The following is a 23,186-nucleotide window of genomic DNA, read 5'->3' on the forward strand; positions in this document are numbered from 1 at the left end:
CTTATTTAACTTCTATGCAGAGTACATCATGAGAAATGCTGGGCTGGAAGAAGCACAAGCTGGAATCAAGATTGCCAGGAGAAATATCAATAACCTCAGATATGCAGATGATATCACCCTTATGGAAGAAAGCAAAGAAGAACTAAAGAGCCTCTTGATGAAAGTGAAAGAGGAGAGTGAAAAAGTTGGCTTAAAGCTCAACATTTCAGAAAACTAAGATCATGGCATCCAGTCCCATCACTTCATGGCAAATAGATGGGGAAACAGTGAGAGACTTTATCTGTAGTAATTTCGGAGCCCCCCCAAATAGTGACTGCAGCCATGAAATTAAGACTCTTGTTCCTTGGAAGAAAAGTTATGACCAACCGAGACAGCATATTAAAAAGCAGAGACATTACTTCGCCAGCAAAGGTCTGTCTAGTCAAAGCTGTGGCTTTTCCAGTAGTCATGTATGGATATGAGAGTTGGACCATAAAAAAAGCTGAGCAATGAAGAATTTATGCTTTGAACTGTGGCGTTGGAAAGGACTCTTGAGAGTCCCTTTGCTGCAAGGAGATCCAAGCAGTCCATCCTAAAGGAAATCAGTCCTGAATATTCATAGGAAGGACTGATGCTGAAGGAAAACTCCAAACTTTGGCCACCTGATGCAAAGAACTGACTCATTGGGAAAGATTGAAGGTGGAGGAGAAGGGGACAACAGACCATGAGATGGTTGGATGGCATCACTTACTCAATGGACAGAATGTGAGTAAACTCTAAGAGTTGGTGATGGACAGGGAGGCCTCGCATGCTGCAGTCCCTGGGGTCTCAAAGAGTCGGACAAGACTGAGTGACTAAAGAGTTGCCGCATGCTGCAGTCCCTGGGGTCTCAAAGAGTCGGACAAGACTGAGTGACTAAAGAGTTGCTCTAGTAGCTTGATGGACTTCTCAGGTGGGTGAGTGGTAAAGAATCCACCCACCAAGCACATTCCACCCCTAGGTCAGGAAGATTCCCCTGGAGAAGGAAATGTTCACCCGCACCAGTATTCTTGCCTGGGAAATCCCATGGACAGAGGAGCCTGGAGGACTGCAGTCCATCCAATGGCAGAAGAGGTAGACACAACTTAGCAACTAAATAAGAAAGTACTTGACAATTTTTATTTTAAACCCTATATTTGTGCTAAACATTTTATGAGTTGGTTGGATTTGGATTCCTAGCCCTTACAGTATCTTTAGACAAATCACTTCCCTTGTTTCGGTCTCATTTTCTTGATCTGTAAAATGTGGATAACAACTCTGAACCTCAGAGTTGTTGAGAGGCTTAAAAGATAATGTGTGCAAAGCACTTAGCACAATGTCTTGGCATAGAGTACTCGGCTTGTTAATTAGTAATATTTATTGGAAGCTGCCATAGTTTTCAAGTAGATAGTACAGTTAGGATCTGGGATTTTTAAAGCATCTTGGATTTGAAAGATAATGATATGCCACTTATCAGAAGTCTTCTGGAATAGCAGAATTTAAAAGGAAGGGAAAAATGGGGTTCAAGATGGCAATGTAGGCTAATCCTGAGCCAACCTCCTCCCAGATATGCTGAGTCTGTAACTACCTGTGTAACAGTTTCCTCTTGATAAAACCTAAGAGCTGGCTGAGCACAGTACAGTAAGCAAACAAGAAAACCATCTTGATATTGGGTCTTCGCCCCTGGTATGGAGACCCAGATACAAAGTGGAACTCAAAACCCAGAGCTTTTTCTGAGGAGCAAAGGGTTTGAACTCCACATCAGGCATCCCAACTTTTTTAAAACTTGAACCTGAGAGATGAGCCCCAAAAACATCTAGCTCTGAAACCCAATTGGGCTCATGTTGACAAGACTCACAAGACTAGTGATCTAAGACTCACCTGGCTCAGGGCCCAACTCAGAGGCAGCCCATCCTCAGACTTGAAGTAAAGGCTCATTGCTAATGTTTAAGAGTTGATCTAAGGGGTAGGCATCTAATTTAACACATACCTTGAAGAGCTTGTGGGAATTCCCTCCAGGGATGGAGACCAGTGGGCACCATCTTCACACTATCCCTTTGCTGAACTGCTGACGAACAGCATTATCTCCTGGAAGGAGCGTTTACATGTGCCCTGATATTTGCAGCTGCTGCTCAAGGAACACCCCTTGATTACTGGGCTCTGAAGGTCAGGAGAGCTTATGTTTGGTCCCATGATAATAAGAGCTGTAGAGACAGTACTTGGCATCCCCCAACACTGCACAGATAGCACCCACAAAGAGGGTGTGTGAAAGAGGCCTGTGGGGCAGATACCTAGTGGCCCCGTGGAAGTCCTCTCAGGGAAAAGAGGCTGTGGACACAATCATTGTGCTGTCTCTCTCCACATTCCAGCTCACTGTTATCTCCCAAAAAGGGACTTACATCCCTGATTGGGACCCTGGTTTTTATAGCTTCCATTGAGGGATATATTTGCATGGGCTGGTTCTTGTGACCAGTGGGTTACACTTGCAGGTTTCACTGAACTATCATCAACAGAGAGGGAGTTCTTAAATAGCCACCACCCCCAGGGCACAGCAGGAGGCAGCAGACCCAGGAGCACAGCCTTTGTTAAAGAGGGTGTTTTCAGGAGAGCATAATCTGGTGGACACCATCTTTGTGCTCTGCTTGTGCGTCATTGCCGCTGTTTATCACCTAGTAAAGAACTTATCTGGGGGCCAGCAGGACGTAATGCTTGCAGTCCTGCAGGACTATGTATTTGCAGACTTCAAAAGATTTTGCCAGGGATGGAGACAAAGTGGTAAAGTAGAAGGAGTTAAGCTCACCTCTCATGAAAACACCAGAATCACAACTGCTGAACAGCCGTCAACAACAAAGACATGAACCTACCAAAAAAGATATTCTACACCCGAAGATAAAGAAGGAGCCACAAATAAACGGTAGAGGGGCGCTTATACCTTATAATTAAATCTCATACCTGCCAGGTGGGTGACCCACAGATTGGAAAATAATTATATCACAGAGGTTTTCCCATAGGAGTTCTGAGCCCTGCATAAGGCTCCCCAGCCTCCTTTTCCTGACGCTAGACAAGGAGCCCCAGAGTATTTGCCTATGAATGGAGGCGCAAACTGATGCAAGAAATGTCTAGTAAAGAGCTGGAGGACTTCCCTGGTGGTCCAGTGGTTTCGACTCTGAACTTCCACTGCAGGGGTCAGTGGGCTTGCTTGCAACAGCTCCATAGGACTGGGGAAACAAACTCCACTCTTGGGGGGCACACACAAGGTTTCACACGCACTTGGACCCAGAGGAAAGCAATGTGGAGGGTCCCTGGGAGAAGGTGCAGGTTGGCTGTGGCTCACTGTGGGGGCAAGTTAACTGGTGGCCGAGTTTCTAGGAAGTATTCATCAGTGTGAGCTCTCCCAGAGGTCACCATTTTGGCAAGGCCTGGCCCCCAAAACAGCCTGTAGGCTCCAGTGCTGGGACACCTCAGGCCAAACACCTTGCAGGTAGAGACACAGACTCAGCCCTCAGCAAACAGGCTGCTTAAAGTCCTCCTGACTCCACAGTTACCTGTAAACGTACTTCTTGAGATAGCCCTGCTCACCAGACATAAGACCCACCAGTGGGCAAGCACCCATCCCTCCCTCGAGAAAATCTGCATGACCCCTGGAGCAAGCTCACCCACCACAGTATGGACACCAGAAGCAAGAGCTACAGTCCTGCAGTCTGAAGAAAATAGACCACAAACACGGAAAATCGGACAAAATCAGATGGCTAAGAAATACATTTCAGATGAAGGAACAACTGAGTGAAGTGAAGATAGGCAGTCTACTTGAAAAAGAATTAAGAGTAATGGTATCAAAGTAAAGATGATCCAATACCTCAAAAAGAATGGAGGCACAAACTGATACAAGACACGTTTATTAAAGAGCTAGGAGACTCCCTCGTGGTCCAGTGATTTACATTCTGTGCTTCCAGTGCAGGGGTCATGGGTTCGATCCCTGGTTGGGGAATTAGGATGCATGGTATAGCCAAAAAGAAAAAAAAAGAAGCTTTTGAGAACAGATAAAAAATACATAGAAATCAGCAGCAGATAAATTGAGGCAATAGAACAAATGGAACAAACTGAAAAATTAGTGGAAATCATTGCTGTGGAAGAGAAGAAAGAAAAATGAAAAGATATGAGGACGGAGACCTCTGGAACAACATGAAATGCACCAGCATTCACTTTATAGTGGTCCCAGAGGGAGAAAGAAAGGACCTTAGAAAACATTTTAAGAGAGAATGTCCAAAAACCTTCCCAAAATGGGAAAGGAGATACTCAAGTCCAGGAAGCACAGAGTCCCATACAGGATAAACCCAAGGAGGAACACACTGAGAGACATTAATCAAACTAAGAGAAAATATTAAAAGCAACAAACAGCATAAAAGGGAATCCCCATAAAGTTATCAGCTGATTTTTCAGCAGAAGTTCTGCAGGCCAGAAGGGAGTGGTATGATACATTTAAAATTATGAAAGATTAAAAACTTACAACCAAGAATACTCTACACAGAAAGGCACTTATTCACATTAGAGAAATCAGAAGCTTTATTCAGCACCATCAAAACAGCTTTACAACAAATGCTAAAGGATGGAAAAGAAAAGGCCCCAGGTAGAAATAAGAATATTATGAGTGGGAAAACTCACCAATAAAGGCATATATAAAGATAGGAAATCATCCACATACAAATCTGATATCAAAACCAGAAATCATGAAAAGAGTACAAATGTAAGATATTAGAAATGCATTTGAAATTGAGGCTAACAACTTAAAACAATTGTGTGTGTGTGTGTGTATAGAGAGAGAGAGAGCGTGCGTGCGAGTGAGCTGTATAAAACCTCATGTTAATGGCAAACTGAAAATCTACAGTAGTACACACACAAAAAAGAAAAAGGAATCCAAACACAACACTAAAGATAGTCGTAAAATCACAAGAGAACAAAAGAAGGTCTATGAACAAAAATCCAAAGCAATTAACAAAATGGCAGTATGAACATACATATCAATAATTAAAGTGAATTATTAAGTGTAATGGATTAAATGCTCCAACCAGAAAACAGACTGCTTGAATGGATACAAAAGAAAATAGAAGTTACCACAGACACCACAGAAATTCAAAGGCTCATGAGAGACTACTACAAGCAATTATACACCAATGAAATGGACACTCTAGAAGAAATGGACAAATTTTTAGAAAGATACAAGCCCCCAGGACTGAACAAATAAGAAATAGAAAATACGAAAGACCAATCACAAGTACTAAAATTAAAACTGAGTAAAAAAAACACTCCCAACAAAAATCTGTGACCAGATGGCTTGGCTTCATAGTTGAGTTCTAGCAAATTTAGAAAAAGTTACCTGTCCTTCTGAAACTATTCCCAAAAACTGCAGAGGAAGGAACACTCCCAAATTCATTCTAAGAGGCTGCCAATCACCCTGATACCAAAATCAGACAAAGATACCACAAAAAAAAATAAAATTACAGGCCAGTATCCCGATGAATATAGGCACAAAAATCTTTAACAAAATACTAGCAAACTGAACCCAACCATACATTAACAGGATCATACACCACGACCAAGTGGGATTTATTCCAGGGATGCAAGGGTTTTTCAGTATCCACAAATCAATCAATGTAATATAACACATCAACAAATTGAGAATAAAAACCATATGATCATCTCAATCGATGCAGAAAAAGCTTTTGACAAAATTCAACACCCATTTATGATGAAGACTCTCTAGAATGTGGGCATAGAGGGAACCTGCTTCAACATATTAAAGGCCATATATGACAAAATCACAGCGGTAAAAAGCTGAAAGCATTTCCTCTAAGATCAGGAACAAGGCAAGGATGTCCACTCTTGCCACTTTTATTCACCACTTTTATTCAACACAGATTTGAAAGTCCTAGCCATGGCAACCAGAGAATGAATCTAGGTGCTTAACTGAGACCCCCTTCTCTCTGGGACACTGATAAGTCTTGGCACACCCTCAGTTACTGGGAGCTATTACAAATATCATAGGCTGCTTTGACAATCAGAAGATTTGAGAAACAACCAGGAGCTAGGGAAGGGTTGAATGACAAGGTTCATCTCATACATGAGGCTATTCCTTCAAGACTGGGAGAGACACTTGTTTCATCTAATGCATAGAAACCAACCCAGAGAAAAGCAGAATGAAGAAACAGAGGCATGTATTCCAAATGAAAGAATAAGATACAAGCCTCAGGGGAAAAAACCTTAATGAAATGGAGATAAGTAATTTACCTAATAATGAGTTCAAAGTAATGGTCATAAAGATGCTCCCCAAACTCAACTTCAAGAGAGGTGGAAAATACTAGTCACAGAGCTGAGGAATACAATAACATAACTGAAAATACAGTAGAGTGGTTCACTAGTAGACCGGGTGAAGCAAAGGATCTTGAGGAAAAGGCAGTGGAACTTACCCAATCGGGACAGAAACCAAAAAAAGAAAAAACTAAAGATAGCTTAAAAGACTTATGGGATGCATCAGGCAGACTGACATTCTCATTTTAGGAGTCCCAAGAAGAAAAGATGGAGAAAGGCTAGAAACTTACTTGATGAAATAACGGCTGAAAACTTCCCTACTCAAGGGAAGGAAATGGACATCCAGATGCAGAAAGCCCAGAGTGTTCCAGATGAGATGAGCCCAAAGAAACCCACATCAAGACACGTTTAATTAAAAGCACCAAAAGCTAAAGATAAGAAGAGAATCTTAAAGCAGCAAGAGAAAAACTTCCTATATACAACTGACCCCCCATGAGACTATCAGCAGAATTTTCAGCAGAAACTTTGCAGATCAGAAAGCAGTGGCGTAATATAGCGGAAGTGTGAAGAAAAAAAACCTTGTAACAAAGAACTCTACCCAGCAGAGTTATTCAGAATTGAAGAGTTTTCCAGATTAGCAAGTCTAAATGAGTTCAAGCATTGCTACACTGGCTTTACAAGAAATGTTAAAAGGACTTCTTTAGGCTGAAAAGAAAGGGTGCTAATTAGTAACAAGAAAACTTAGGAAAGAGTAAGTTTCTCTGAAAAAGCAAATATATAGTCAAGGTAGTGAGTGGACCAACCCGGAGAAAGCGATGGCACCCCACTCCAGTACTCTTGCCTGGCAAATCCCATGGACGGAGGAGCCTGGTAGGCTGCAGTCCATGGGGTCGCTAAGAGTCAGACACGACTGAGCGACTTCACTTTCACACATTGGAGAAGGAAATGGCAACCCACTCCAGTGTTCTTGCCTGGAGAATCCCAGGGACGGGGGAACCTGGTGGGCTGCCATCTTTGGGGTTGCACAGAGTCGGACATGACTGAAGTGACTTAGCAGCAGCAGTGGATCAACCACTTAGAGGCAAAAGTAGTGAAAATAATTACAACTATAGAATTAATTAAAATGTAAGACAAAAAGATGTAAAATGTGGCATCAAAAACAAAACTTTGTGGAGGGAATGAACATGTAGAGATTTAGAATGCAGTCAAACTTAAGTTATCAACTGAAAATAGAATATATAATAAACCACATGGAAAGCACAATCCTATAGCAGATAAGCAGAAGATGAAGAGAAAGGAATCTAAGCATACCACTAAAGAAACTCATATGCAGTGGAGGAAAACAACAGAAGGAAGAAGAGAGACTCAATAGATGCAGAAAACGTATTTGACAAAATTCAACATCCATTTATGAGAAAGACTCCTAACAAAGTGGCTATAGAGAGAACTTACCTCAACATAATTAAGGCCACAGCCAACATCATACCAAAAAAGGTGAAAGGTTTTCCTCTAAAATCAAAAACACAACAGCAGTGCCCACTTTTATTCAAGTTAGTTTTGGAGATCCTAGCCAGAGAAATTAGTCAAGAAAAAGTATAACAGAAAGTATCTGAATTGGAAAACTGTCACTGTTTGTAGAAGACATTACTATATATAGGAAACCCTACAGACTCAAAAAAACTGTTAGAACTAATACACAAATTCAGTTAAGTTACAAGATACAAGGTCAAAAATCTGTTGCATTTTTATACACTAACAATCAGAAATTAAGAAAACAATCCCATTTACAATTGCATCAGAAAAAATACCTACAAGTAAATTTAACCAAGGAGGTGAAAGGCCTGTACACTAAAAACCATAAAGACAATCATTTTTGAATGACAATGAGCACACAAAGAAATGGAAAGATATTTCATGCTCATATACCAGAAGAATCTTGTAAAGATGTCTGAATTACCCAAAGCAAACTACAGATTCAGTGTAATCCCTACTAACAGTCTAATAGCACTTTTCACAGAAATGGAACAGAGTCCTAAAATTTCTTCAGAATCACAAAAGGCATCAAATAGCCAAAGCAGTCTGGAGAAAGAAGAATGAAACTGGAGGCATCACACTCCCTGCTTTCACATTACAAAACTTCAAAGCAGACACCTAGATCAACGGAACAAAATAGCCCAGAAATTAACCCACACACATATGGTCAATTAATTTTTGAAAAGAGCCAAGAATATACAATGGGGATAGGACGGCCTCTTCAATACAGTGGTGTTGGGAAGACTGGTTAGCCACATGCAAAAGAATGAAACTGGACCACTATCTTATACCATACACAAAGCTTAATTCAAAATGGATTAAAGCCATGAATGTAAAATCTGAAACCGTAAAGTTACTAGAATAAAACATATGTGGTAATCATTGCTACATCAGTCTTCTCAATGATTTTTTAAAAATCTGACTCCAAAACAACAAAAGCAGAAATGAACAAGTGGGACTTCGTCAAACTTAAAAGCTTCCACACAGCAAAGGAAACCAGCAAATAAAAAGGCAACTTACTGAATGATTGTTTCCTTGCTGGCTCAGACAGTAAAGAGTTTGCCTGCAGTGCAAGAGACCTGGGTTTGATCCCTAGGTTGGGAAGATCCTCTGGAGAAGGAAATGGCAATCCACTCTGTATTCTTGCCTGGAGAATCCCATGGACAGAGGAGCCTGGCAGGCTACAGTCCTTGGGTCACAAAGGGTTGGATACGACTGAGCAACTAACACTTTCACTTGCTGAATGATAGAACGTATTTCCAAATCATAAGTCTGATAAGGGGTTAGTGTACAAATGTAAAGAACTCATACAGCTCAATAAGAACAACAGAACAATCAGATTAAAAAATTGGCAAAGGGGACTTCCCTGGTGGTCCAGTGGCCAAGACTGCATGCTCCCAAAGCAGGGGACCCAGGTTTGATCCCTGATCAGGGAACTAGATCCCACATGTCCCAACTAAAGATCCCACATGCCCCAACCAAGACCCAACACAGCCAAATAAATAAAAATAAATACTAAGTAAATATTTTTTAAATTGGCAAAGGATCTGAATAGACAGTTTTCAAAAAAAATACAAATGGCCAAAAAATGCATGAAAAGATGCTCAGCATCACTAATCATCAGGAAAATGCAAAGCAAACACAATGAGACACCACCTCCCACTTGTTAGAATGACTACTATCAAAGCTTTTTCTCTATGATCAGAAACAAAACAAGGATGCCCACTATCACAAGAAATAACAAGTGTTGGTGAGGATGTGGAGAAAAGGGAACTCTTGTGCACTGTATGTGAGAATGTAAATTGGTGCAGCTCCTATGGGAAACAGTATGGAGGTTCCTCAAAAAATTAAAAATAGAACTACCGTATGATCCAGCAGCTCCACTTCTGGGTATTTATCCAAAGAAAACAAAAACCCTAACTCAGAGAAATATCTGCACCCCCATGTTCACAGCAGTATTTACCACAGCCAAGATACAGAAACAAGCTAAGTGCCCACTGATGGGTGAGCAGACAGAGAAGATGCAGTATATGCACACAATGGAGTATCACTCAGCTATTAAAAAAAGAAACCTTAGGATTTGTGAAAATATGGATGGATACCCTTGAGGGTACTATGCTAAGTGAAATAAGTCAGAGAAAGACAAATACTATATGATCGCTTATATATGTAAGCTAAAAACCAAAAGAACAAGCTCATAGACAAAACAGACTCCTTGCTCCCAGAGTTTTAGGGTGGGATGGATGGGATAGATGGAATGGACGAAGGGCGTCAAACGGTAGAGACTTGAAGTTACAGAGTAAGTCATGAGGATGTAGTGTACAGCATGCCAAATTTGTTGCTGTTTAAAAGTTGTAAATCTTAAAAGTTCTTATCACAAGAGAAAAAAAATTCTGTGGTTATATAAGGTCAGTTGGTTCAGTCGCTCAGTCATGTCCTGTACTGGCTGAGAAGCCCCAAGGACTTGCCACTCTCAGTAATCTATCACTGTGGTGGTGCAGTTAAATAGAATTTATGCAGAATTTCAAACATACAATAGGCCAGTAAATGAACTTCTATACCTGTCACCCAGACCCAACAATTAAGATTTTTTTCACACTTGCTGTACAAAGTTTGTTTTTTCTTCCCAAATATCCTCTTCCTTCCCAGATGCACTTTCCAGAGTGCATTTGGTAGAGTGGGTGACTAGAGAGAAATTCTAAGTCTTGCTGGACTAACCTATTTTCTCCAGTTTTAAGAGGTGGTCAAGAATAATGGAGTCCAGAGAAAGAACTCCTAACTATACTACCTGATAACTGTAGAACCTCACTGATGAGGAGTCCTGGACCCATTCAGTTCAGTTCAGTTCAGTCTCTCAGTCGTGTCCGACTCTTTGCGACCCCATGAATCGCAGCACGCCAGGCCTGCCTGTCCATCACCAACTCCCGGAGTTCACTCAAACTCACTTCCATCGAGTCAGTGATGCCATCCAGCCATCTCATCCTCTGTCGTCCCCTTCTCCTGCCCCTAATCCCTCCCAGCATCAGAGTCTTTTCCAATGAGTCAACTTTTTGCATGAGGTGGCCAAAGTACTGGAGTTTCAGCTTTATTTAGCATCATTCCTTCCAAAGAACACCCAGGGCTGATCTCCTTCAGAATGGACTGGTTGGATCTCTTTGCAGTCCAAGGGACTCTCAAGAGGCTTCTCCAACACCACAGTTCAAAAGCATCAATTCTTCGGTGCTCAGCTTTCTTCACAGCCCAACTCTCATATCCATACATGACCACTGGAAAAACCATAGCCTTGATTAGATGGACCTTTGTTGGCAAACTAATGTCTCTGCTTTTCAATATGCCATCTAGGTTGGTCATAACTTTCCTTCCAAGGAGTAAGCATCTTTTAATTTCATGGCTGCTGTCACTCACCATCTGCCGTGATTTTGGAGCCCCAAAAAATAAAGTCTGATACTGTTTCCACTGTTTCCCATGAAGTGATGGGACCAGATGCCATGATCTTCCTTTCTGAATGTTGAGCTTTAAGCCAACTTTTTCTCTCTCCTCTTTCACTTTCATCAAGAGGCTTTGTAGTTCCTCTTCACTTTCTGCCATAAGGGTGGTGTCATCTGCATATCTGAGGTTATTGAAATTTCTCCCAGCAGTCTTGATTCCAGCTTGTGCTTCTTCCAGCCCAGTGTTTCTCATGATGTACTCTGCATAGAAGTTAAATAAGCAGGGTGACAATATTGACGTACTCCTTTTCCTATTTGGAACCAGTCTGTTGTTCCATGTCCAGTTCTAACTGTTGCTTCCTGACCTGCATACAGATTTCTCAAGACGCAGGTCAGTGGTCAGGTATTCCCATCTCTTTCAGAATTTTCCACAGTTTATTGTGATCCACACAGTCAAAGGCTTTGGCATAATCAATAAAGCAGAAATAGATGTTTTTCTGGAACTCTCTTGCTTTTTCCATGATTCAGTGGATGTTGGCAATTTGATCTCTGGTTCCTCTGCCTTTTCTAAAACCAGCTTGAACATCATGAAGTTCACGGTTCAGGTATTGCTGAAGCCTGGCTTGGAGAATTTCGAGCATTACTTTACCAGTGTGTGAGATGAGTGCAATTGTGCGGTAGTTTGAGCATTCTTTGGCATTGCCTTTCTTTGGGATTGGAATGAAAACTGACCTTTTCCAGTCCTGTGGCCACTGCTGAGTTTTCCAAATTTGCTGGCATATTGAGTGCAGCACTTTCACAGCATCATCTTTCAGGATTTGAAATAGCTCCACTGGAATTCCATCACCTCCACTAGCTTTGTTCGTAGTGATGCTTTCTAAGGCCCACTTGACTTCACATTCCAGGATGTCTGGCTCTAGGTGAGTGATCACACCATCATGATTATCTTGGTCATGAAGATCTTTTTCGTACAGTTCTTCTGTGTATTCTTGCCACCTCCTCTTAATATCTTCTGCTTCTGTTAGGTCCATACCATTTCTGTCCTTTATTGAGCCCATCTTTGCATGTTCCCTTGGTATCTCTAATTGTCTTGAGATCTCTAGTCTTTCCCATTTTGTTGTTTTCCTCTATTCCTTTGCATTGATCACTGAGGAAGGCTTTCTTATCTCTTCTTGCTATTCTTTGGAACTCTGCATTCAGATGCTTATATCTTTCCTTTTCTCCTTTGCTTTTCACTTCTTTTCACAGCTATTTGTAAGGCCTCCTCAGACAGCCATTTTGCTTTTTTGCATTTCTTTTCCATGGGGATGGTCTTGATCCCTGTCTCCTGTACAATGTCACAAACCTCCGTCCATAGTTCATCAGGCACTCTATCTATCAGATCTAGGCCCTTAAATCTATTTCTCACTTCCACTGTATAATCATAAGGGATTTGATTTAGGTCATACCTGAATGGTCTAGTGGTTTTCCCTACTTTCTTCAATTTAAGTCTGAATTTGGCAATAAGGAGTTCATGATCTGAGCCACAGTCAGCTCCCGGTCTTGTTTTTGTTGACTGTATAGAGCTTCTCCATCTTTGGCTGCAAAGAATATAATCCATCTGATTTCAGTGTTGACCATCTGGTGATGTCCATGTGTAGAGTCTTCTCTTGTGTTGTTGGAAAAGGGTGTTTGCTATGACCAGTGTGTTCTCTTGGCAAAATTCTATTAGCCTTTGCCCTGCTTCATTCCGTCTTCCAAGGCCAAATTTGCCTGTTACTCCAGGTGTTTCTTGACTTCCTACTTTTGCATTCCAGTCCCCTATAATGAAAAGGACATCTTTTTTGGGTGTTAGTTCTAAAAGGTCTTGTAGGTCTTCATAGAACCGTTCAACTTCAGCTTCTTCAGCGTTACTGGTTGGGGCATAGACTTGGATTACTGTGATGTTGAATGGTTTGCTTTGGGAACAAACAGAGAGATCATTCTGTTGTTTTTGAGATTGCATCCAAGTACTGCATTTCGGACTCTTTTGTTGATTATGATGGCTACTCCATTTCTTCTAAGGGATTCCTGCCCTTAGTAGGAGATATAATGGTCATCTGAGTTAAATTCACCCATTCTAGTCCATTTTAGTTTGCTGATTCCTAGAATGTCAACGTTCACTCTTGCCATCTCCTGTTTGACCACTTCCAATTTGCCTTGATTCCTTGCCTGGCAAATCCCATGGATGGAGGAGCCTGGTAGGCTGCAGTCCATGGGGTCTCTAGGAGTTGGACACGACTGAGCGACTTCACTTTCACTTTTCACTTTCATGCATTGGAGAAGGAAATGGCAACCCACTCCAGTGTTCTTGCCTGGAGAATCCCAGGGACGGGGGAGCCTGGTGGGCTGCCGTCTATGGGGTCACACATAGTCGGACACGACTGAGGCGACTTAGCAGCAGTGGCAGCATGGACCTAACATTCCAGGTTCCTATGCAATATTGCTTTTTACAGCATCGGACCTTGCTTCTATCAGCAGTCACATACACAACTGGGTATTGTTTTTGCTTTGGCTCCATCCTTTCATTTTTTCTGGAGTTATTTCTCCACTGATCTCCAGTAGCATATTGGGCACCTACTGACCTGGGGAGTTCCTCTTTCAGTATCCTATCATTTTGCCTTTTCATACTGTTCATGGGGTTCTCAAGGCAAGAATACTGAAGTGGTTTGCCATTCCCTTCTCCAGTGGACCACATTCTGTCAGACCTTTCCACGTGTTGACTAGACTTACTGTGATGATGTATCCAAATACTGTTTCCAAATACATTCATAATGTATAATGTGTCCAAATACTGAGTCATGATGTACACCTGAAACTAATGTCATGTGTCAGTTACACTTCAGTAAAAAACAATTCTTAAAAAAAAAAAGCCAGAATTAAGAATTAGGATCTGTACATAATCGAAGCATTTGGTAGAGTTGCAGGGAAAGCTTCACACATGTGGTTGTGGTCAGGGCAGATGCCTTATGAGGACTTTTCCAACAGCGTGGCACAGTGATTCTAAAATGTATACTAGATAGTCTTGAATTGTGAGGTACTTTTTATTGCATTATATTTAGTATTGAACCTTTTAGGGCAAAATAAATTTTTTTTTTATACTGTTAAAGTGTAAATGCTCTAAAATTAGACATCAAAAAGGAATTGGTGAGCATCTGTTTCCACTGTGGAGATCTCTGGCCAGTTTAAGAGTCTCTTCACCTGCCTTTATTCAGTTGCTGTGTAGAAGGGGCATGGTGAACAAGAGCATATTCTTATTTAAATCAGGTTAGATACTTCTCAGAAAGGTGACGTTTCAGGTTTTTTTCATTTTCTGTATTAAACAGACTTCTCTGTGTTTTAGGTGATAATCTCGGCCAGCAGTACCACAGCCCACAAGAAGTCATCGGCAAACGAGGCTCTGATATCATCATTGTGGGCCGGGGCATAATAGCATCAGCTGATCAGCTGGAAGCAGCCAAGATGTACAGAAAAGCTGCTTGGGAAGCTTACTTGAGTAGACTTGCTGTTTGAGCCTCTTGGATGTGCTTTTGGGATGGCCCTGGAGCTAGATACGTGGACTCCTAAGATGCTACTGGCTTGAAACAATAAGCAGCCTTTAATCCTGCTTGGATTTTTCCATGGGTCCTGTGTGGAACTGGAGTTACCGTGGTCTACAGGAAATATCTAATGACTTGTGATCACTACACTGTCACTGTAATCCGTTCAAGATTTCTTTACTGAGACTGATGGTAGTTAGGCAGTCACACCCCGTTCTGTCAGAATGTCACATTGGAGGACTGTGCCCCCCACCATCTCCAGATCAGACCTTTTGATTCTTTTAATTGCCGTGAGACAGAAATTTTAGGTCATAAAGAGCCTAAAACTAGTACAACATTTCTGTGTCCTTTATTCTCTAATGTGGTACCCTAATAATACTTAAATATTAGCCATTCTGCCTAAAAGTAATAGTCCAGGTGTCTACATGGTGCTAGCTCCCAGCACTGCTCCCGAAAATGTCTGGCTTTCATTGCAACATGGAGAGGGCTTCTCTGTTACATATGGAGCAGCTGCTCTTTCATTTATTTAAAAAGACAACAGTGTCAAGAGGTCTGAGGTTTCACCTGGAAGTTTGTCAGGGGATCCCACATGATTGTCCCAAAGGGCATTGCTAGAGAGAGAGACGTCAGCCTTCAGATTCCGAAATAGAAAGGAGCCCAGCAACAGAGTTGAAGTTGGTAGTGACAAACATCTGGGTTTCCACAGTGGAGGCGCTGGGCACATCCACCTTTCCTCACACATGCGGCAGTTAGGCAGCCCTCTTATTCTGGCCACAACTGCACTTTTTCCTAGAAATTCTCAGTTTCTGGATGATGCCTGTTCTCCAAAGAAATTGATCTGTTCAGGAAGCATCTTAGAGGGGAGTGAAGGATATGGGCTCAGATGATCATTTTGAAATGGCCCCATTTAGGGCTTATCTTAGAGTCTACACTTAATCACCTCTGCCCTAAAGTCCAGTTCAGCTTCGGGTCCCAGTGCTGCAGCTCCAGAGAAGTCCCCTCTGGGAAAGGGAAATGATCACAGAATAAGGTTGGAAGGAAATGGAAGAGGTGTGACCTTGGGGCTACTCTGGAGGAGCTGAAAGTTAGGAATTGTCTTCAAAGTCTTGGTGACCTCAAGGCTGAGAGACCTTTGCAGTAATGTGCTGAGATTCTTGCACTTCAGCATGCATCAGAATCACGTAGAATCTCAGTCAGTCAGATGCTGGCCCAGCTCCAGTGTTTCTGCCTCTGGGTAGCTCTAGGACAGGACATGAAAGTTTGCATTTCTAACAAGTACTCAGGCGATGCTAATGCTGGTGCAGGCACCACACTTGGAGCATCACCGCCCTGGTTCGTCACATTTTTCTTCTGCAATAAGACGGTCGTGGGGTCTCCACCTCCTGCCGTAAGCACTTCTGGTACTGAGGTTCACTCAGGCCCCTTCTCAGGGGTAATGAAGGGAATTCAGGAGCATCAAAGAACCACCTGGGCCCCACCATCAGAGACTGGTTTAGCAGACAGGCGATGAGGCCTGGAAATCTGCATTTGTTAACAGGTACTTCAGGTGATTTTGATGTTTCTCAAGACTAAGCCCAGCTCAGACATTCTGGAATCATGAAACTTTGAAGCACAAATTGACTAAGACAAAGAAGAATTTGGCTGTCCAGGACCTGTGAGCGGGCTATTCAGCCTAGACCTATTTTAGAGGCATTTTTGATAGTTCAGCCCTTTTGTGGTCAAGGAGTATTGAAAACACCTGACGTAGTGAAGAATGTGGGGACAGCCCTCACAGGGCGCCCAGAACGACATCTGAGAGCAGTGGGAGTGGGCGATACGAGCACTGGCCTCTCCTCCACTCCAGGTCTTTAGTACAGCAAAGGGCAGCAGATGTGTAGTGCTGCACGAGCCTCACAACCCTGGTCCTCTCCTCAGTTTAGAGCTACAGGCGTACAGACACTGTTCACAACCAGCTTGTGAGCAACACAGGCTCACTCTCACCCATGCTGATGTGGACCGCCACCAGCCTCTGGAAAACGGGCACCGGAGGGTGCGGATGGCAGCCTGAGGACACAGCTTGCACTCACCTTCTTCTGAACCTAATGCTGCTGGGTTCGTGCAGGCAAGGCCCAGAAGCACCCCCGTGATCCTGTGAGGTGGGTGGACACAGGAGCAAGAGTGGGGAGGCTCAGGGCTAGGATGCATGCTCGTGTGTGTGGGTGTCAGAGCACCAACTGGATGGCCCTTGGGAGGAGCTGAGGTTTCTGACAGCCCGTTCTGGTCACCGCAGTGCTGGCCCATAGATACAGTCTGTGGGCCTCCTACCAACGATAGGTCTACTGCTACATGAGGGTCAAGTGCTGGCTGGGGGGTCGGGGGTGGGGTGGTGAAAGGGGACGAAAGAAAGTACCTGAGGAAATCCAGGAACCAGGGGAGGAAAGCAAAGAGAACCACCTGTGATAGGTATGAGCTCTAAGAGCGCAGGGATTTCACCTGCTCAGTGCAGTAACTGGAGCAGGCCCAGCAAGTGCTTCTGAATTAAAGTGAGCGTAGGGCCTTCTGGGGAAGAGGGGCTGCCACAGGAAGCAGACCCACTGCAGGATAACAAGAGGAGGATGGCAGTTTGTGTGTGTTGGGGGGCCCCAGCACGGGGCAGGGGTGGGCGCTGAAATGAAGATTTCTGCCATGATTTGAATGTGAAAATTAGGTGGAAAAATTTCAAGATGGTATAATATTGAGAACTACATTTGTGGGCGGGAAGGTCAAGTGGAAGACATACCAAAATTCAAAACAAAGGGACAAAGAAATGCAAATAATGAGGGAGTAGATGAGAGGCTTAGAGAACAGATTTCATGCATATAAAGAGGAAAAGACAATGTAAGGACAGAAAGTAATCATAATTGAGGAAAGTTTCCACAGTCACGAAAAAATACTTGAGTCCGCAGAAGCAAAGGGCCCACTAAGTTCAAGGTTGGTGTTACGGACAAAGGTGTACACCTGGGCACGTCTGTCAATATGACTGAATTTCAAGGACGGAAAATTTATAAGCATCTCGAGGAATAATCCCTTGCAAAGGGAGGGAATCACCTGGGCTTGAGAAAGGCCCATCACAACCAGGAATCCTGAGCCCAGCCACATGATCCATCCAGCTGTGGCAGCCTGGCTGTGAGCATTCATGGCACACCTCAGTGCTCCGATTCATGGAAAGGCTCGCTGGGGGAGGCTGGGAGTGTGCAGGTGGGCGGGGGTGGGGTGGGTGGGTGCAAGGGGAGGAATCTGGCAATACTGGGACCAGTCACCCACTGATGCAGTGACTATATATATCCCAGAATCTTAGGAAACTTGAGTTTGAAAGCTCTCTGCTACTGCTGCTGCTAAGTCGCCTCAGTCGTGTCCGACTCTGTGCGACCTCATAGAGGGCAGCCCACCAGGCTCCCCCGTCCCTGGGATTCTCCAGGCAAGAACACTGGAGTGGGTTGCCATTTCCTTCTCCAATGCATGAAAGTGAAAAGTGAAAGTGAAGTCGCTCAGTCGTGCCCGACTCTTAGCGACCCCATGGACTGTAGCCCACCAGGCTCCTCTGTCCATGGGATTCTCCAGGCAAGAGTAGGAGACCTGGGTTCAGTCCCTGGGTTGGGAAGATCCCCTGGAGAAGGGAAAGGCTACCCACTCCAGTATTCTGATCTGGAGGATTCTATGGACTGTATAGTCCATGGGGTCGAAAAGCGTCAATTTATTGAACACGGAGTCAACCCGATATACATCATCCCAGTCATTAAGGAACTTACTAAAGGTTCAAAGGTACTTCCATACCATCCTGAGACACACAGCTAGTCTTTCCTTCCACTGCCGAGACCTGGGCCCCTTTGCTGCAGTGCTACAATATCAGCACCCAGACACATCTCTCCTCAGACCACAAAATACAAAGAAACTGTATGGGGCTGAGCACATGTGCAATTGAGGCAAATTCTGGACAAAAGATACAAAGGGACCAAAAACCCAGCTGCCACTTTTGAAAAGCCTGGAGCCAAAAAGCAGGGGGTCAGAAGCAAAAGCAGGGAGCTGCGCATGGCCCCTGCACACAATACCACCTAAGGGGTGGGCAGACCACCCCTCCAGCCCAACCCCTGGACACACGCCTACCCTCATCCCATATAAGGAACAAGCCAACCCCCATCCCCACTCCACCCAGAAGCAAGCAAGCAAGAGAACCTGTTGATTGTTCTCCCTTGCCCCTGCTGCAGCCGGGACCTCAATAAAGCCTTGCCTGAATTTCTTGTCTGGCCTCTGATTAATTTCTATTGATTCAGGAGGTCAAGAACCCTAGCTGGTAACATACTTTGTGGTGCCCAACGTGGGGCTTGTCCCCTTCTGGGGACAGAATCTGGGCACCTCTGGGAATACTGAACACAGCTTCTCCATGGGTGACAAGTGACCAATTGAATCTTTCAGTGTCACCATGTTCGGTAAGTCTGGCCTCCTGCCCTCATCCAGGCAACACTTCCCCCCTCCCTTTGTCCTTTTTCCCTTTCCCTCTCCTGAACTATCTCTACTTCTGTGTCCTCTCTGTCCTCTCCTCCCTCTGTCCCATGCTTCTGAGACGTCAGCAGCTACAGCATCGCTCCTCTCAGCTTGTGAGACCTGCTCTCTCTGCAGTAATGGCTCCCTTGATGGTGACGAGCAGAGGTGGGAGAGGCTCGCCTCACACCGCGTAGACCTTGGTCCAGCGGGCTCTCCCTGACCAAAGATTTATGAGCGTGATAGAGGTTTAAACCTCATATCGTGTAGTGGCTCGAAGTCTGATTCTCCCAATATTCTCACCTTCATTTTCTTTCCACCAAGAAAAGTCCGCTGGGAACGGGCTGAAGCAGATTTCCATATACTGGTGTACTTGTGGGTGCGAGTCCCACGTATTGGATTTGGAAAACTGTACAGGAATAATTATGTCTTGGAAACACCCATGTAAAACAGTCCAAATTTTGATAAATTTAAAAATAAATGACAGGAATTCACTGAATATCCAGATCATTTCAAATAAGATAAAATATTGGAACATTAATTGCTAAGCAGGTCTATTCTAAATTTACCTACGTTGTCTTCCTCAGAGAGAGAAACTAATGCTGGAGCCACCGTGAGATGTATGCTAATATAGAGGACAGTTCATGGTTGCTTTAGGAAAGTAAGGTGTGTTTTCAGAAAAGAAGGTATGAGGAATGCAAATATGTTTTGTTGAAAGGGAAAAGGGTGATTTTGTCCTAGAGCTGGCTATTCTGAATGGGGAAAGAATAAGGGACAAAGTATGGCTATAGAAAGTTGCGGGTTTGCAGAAGAAGAACATTGAGAAAAGAATTTTGTATGTGGTCAGAATTTTCAAAGGTTGGATTAAATTTAATTAGGTAAATGGATTTTATTATGAGTAGGCTGATGCAAGACTGGATTTGGTTTCTCTCATAAGAGAACAGCATTGTCCTGGAATGCTGCTTTTGATAACAGATTGTTTGAGTTTCTGTGCCTTTAAGTAATCTATATTTACTTTTGTTTTTTTCCCCCCACCTTAGCTCAATGAATAAGTATTGTTTCACAGAAACCTAATTCCTACCTGATCAGGTGTTTTGAAACTTTTAAACAATTTTGACAGACTTCCCAAATATCACATTCTAATTGAAGGACTTCCCTGGTGGCCCAGTGACTAAGATTCTGCACTCCCAATGCCGGGACCCAGTTTCAGTCTCTGGTCAGCCGCAACTAAAGATCCTGCATGTTGCAATGAAGACTGAAGATCCCGTGTGCTGCAACTAAGAACCGGCACTATTTTAAAAGATAATAAAAAATAAAATCACTGTGTGGAATTTTTAAAAAAAAATCTAATTGAAATTCTCTTGACTTGCAGTTAACTTTGGGGTGCTTCAAGTAGCCCCTTGAACATCCCAAAGAGAGATCTTAAACTTAACTGGGTTCATCTGTAAGGAGAGGTTTGCGAGGTTCTCAGAGAACCCTGACAAGTTTAGGGATGAACTTGTCAGGCTGGGGTTGGCATTCTCTCTCACCTGGCAGGACCTCATGGTTATTCTGGCCCATTGTTGCACCAGGGATGAAAAGCAGAGTGTACTCACACAAAGGCCAGGTGACAGATGGCCTCCTGGCCACCAACCCACACCACCCAACTCATCTACATCTACAGTGTTTTACATCTACATCTACATCATAACCACACTGTAGACATCAATAAAAAACAATGAACATCAATAAAAAAGTTAATAATAAGGAAGTTTTGGATGCAAAGTGGGGGTGCAATCCCAGAACATGACTCACACTGGGACCAGAGGACTGTGTAAGGCCAGGCTAGGGTGAGACATGACTTATCTATCAGAAGGAATGAAAAGGCACATGGCGAAGCCTGTAAACTATGATGAGGTCTGAGAGGTTACACAGGAAGAAGGTGAAAGCCTGGCAGTCTTCCTCAGCCAGGTGAAAGAGGCAGTCAGGACATACACCAACACAGACCCCGAGTCTGCCACAGGGAGGACACTACTGGCCATGCATTTTACCACCAAGCTCCTCCAGGTATCCAGAGAACATTACAGAAGCTTGAGGGGCCTCAATGGGACCTCAAACCCCACTGTCAGCCTTGGTAGAGTAGGCCTTCAAAGTCTGCAACCACCAAGACTTAATGGACAATAAGGATAAGAGGCGAATGAAACAGTTTCTGGCTGCTCTGATTCACCCACCACCTCGAGAGCACCCTGGGGGGCTGAGTTGGCTGGACAGACCACCAAGGAGCTGCCGGGGCCCGAACCATTGTGCATCTTTGTCAGAAAGGGGGCCACTGGAAGGGGAATGGCCTGAGCTCCCTCCTGTGGGATGCCCAAGGGGTAACCCTGACTGGCCCCAGTTCCTTGTGAATCCCTTGGATGAGAGATTCTCAAACACCAACTGATAGGGCCCAAGTGGCACCAGCTCCAGATTCCACTCGATCCATCCTCATTATCCCAGGGGAGCTTCAGGTCACCCTCGATGTGGCAGGCAGAAGAACTGAATTTCCTGTAGACACTGGAGGTGCCTGCTCTGTTCTGACTTGACCAGCCAGCCCCTTCTCCATCTGTGGACTGTACTGTGGCAGGAGCTGACGGGCAGCCAATGGGAGGGTGATTTACATCTCCTCTTCCTTGCCTGAGGAGTTGGGTCCATTATTATTACTCATGCCTTTTTGTATATGCCGGAATGCCCTGTGCCCCTCCTCGGGAGAGGTCTGCTGATAAGTTAGGAACTAGTATATTCTTAGGGCAGGGTCAAGTCCAAGGGGTAAAGTATCTGAACTGAGAACGCATCTATTAGTAACCCCAGATGACCTACTATTGGGTATCAAAATATTCTCCAGGAAATCAGAGAACAAGTAGACCCTGCAGTTTGGGATACTTTGGTGCCAGGAAGGGCAAGATAAGTTCCCCTAATAAAAATAAGGTTAGGGCCTCAGGAAAAATACCCCTGGAACAGAAAATGCCCTTTAAAAGCCTAAGGCCCTGAGGGGAGTCCAAATGCCATTCAGCAAATTCCTAAAACACAGACTCACTGCATCCTGCCCTTGTAACACCATCCTCCCTGTTTACAAGCCTAATAGGAGTATCAGTTTGTGCAAGACTTATAAGCAGTGAATGAGCCACAGGTGCCAGACCCATTCACCCTCCTCATCCAAGTGCCAGGGAGCGCCCAGTATTTGTTTTGGTCCTCAAAGATGCATTTTTCTGTATTCCCCTGCACTCAGACTCTCACTACCTTTTTGCCTTTGAATGGAGGGACCCTGACACCCTGGAGGCTATCCAATATACTGGACAGTGATTCCAGAGGGTTTTCGAGACGGTTCTCATGTTTCTGGAAATGCATTAGCAAGGGAACTCTGCTACAATCTATTGAGATTTATTGATAAGTAGTGAGACCAAACAAGATTTAGGTCAAAATACTCTTAGGGTCCTAAATTTTCTGGTATAAAAAGGAATATAAAGTCTCTCAAACCAAGGCTCAGATCTCACAGCAGGGGGTTCAACACTTAGGATTTGTTTTGATCCCAGAAGCATGAGCCCTGGCCTTTGATCAAAAACAGCAATTAGTGCATTACCATTTCCAACCACAAAGAGGCAACTCCGAGACCTTGGGAAGGCTGGCTGTTTTATCTGGATTCCAAATTATGGCCTTAGAGCAAAACCCGTATGAGGCTTTAAAAGGAGGAGAAACAAACAACTTTGATGAATGAAGATCACCAGCGGGCCTTTGAGACTCAAGACAGAGCTGAGTAGAGCACCAGCACTGGGGCTTCCAAATCTGGACAAGCCCTTGACGCGACACATTCACAAGAGGACAGGGATGGCACTAGGAGTCCTGGCCCCAAAGC

The 23,186-nt window shown here is 43.8% G+C and overlaps 1 protein-coding gene across 1 annotated transcript in view; it reads left to right on the forward strand.

Annotated features, from left to right (window-relative positions):
• The window catches only part of UMPS (uridine monophosphate synthetase), a 50,183-nt gene extending 35,033 nt beyond the window's left edge, over positions 1–15,150 (forward strand). The window contains exon 6 of the mRNA XM_010834280.1: positions 14,626–15,150. Coding sequence (XP_010832582.1) covers positions 14,626–14,795 — 170 coding nt within the window. The 3' untranslated portion in view covers positions 14,796–15,150. The remainder of the gene's footprint in view (positions 1–14,625) is intronic.
• Positions 15,151–23,186: the final 8,036 nt, after the last annotated feature.

The sequence above is a fragment of the Bison bison genome, unplaced genomic scaffold, assembly GCF_000754665.1.
Source record: "Bison bison bison isolate TAMUID 2011002044 unplaced genomic scaffold, Bison_UMD1.0 scf7180017864032, whole genome shotgun sequence".
Classification (NCBI taxonomy): Eukaryota; Metazoa; Chordata; class Mammalia; order Artiodactyla; family Bovidae; genus Bison; species Bison bison.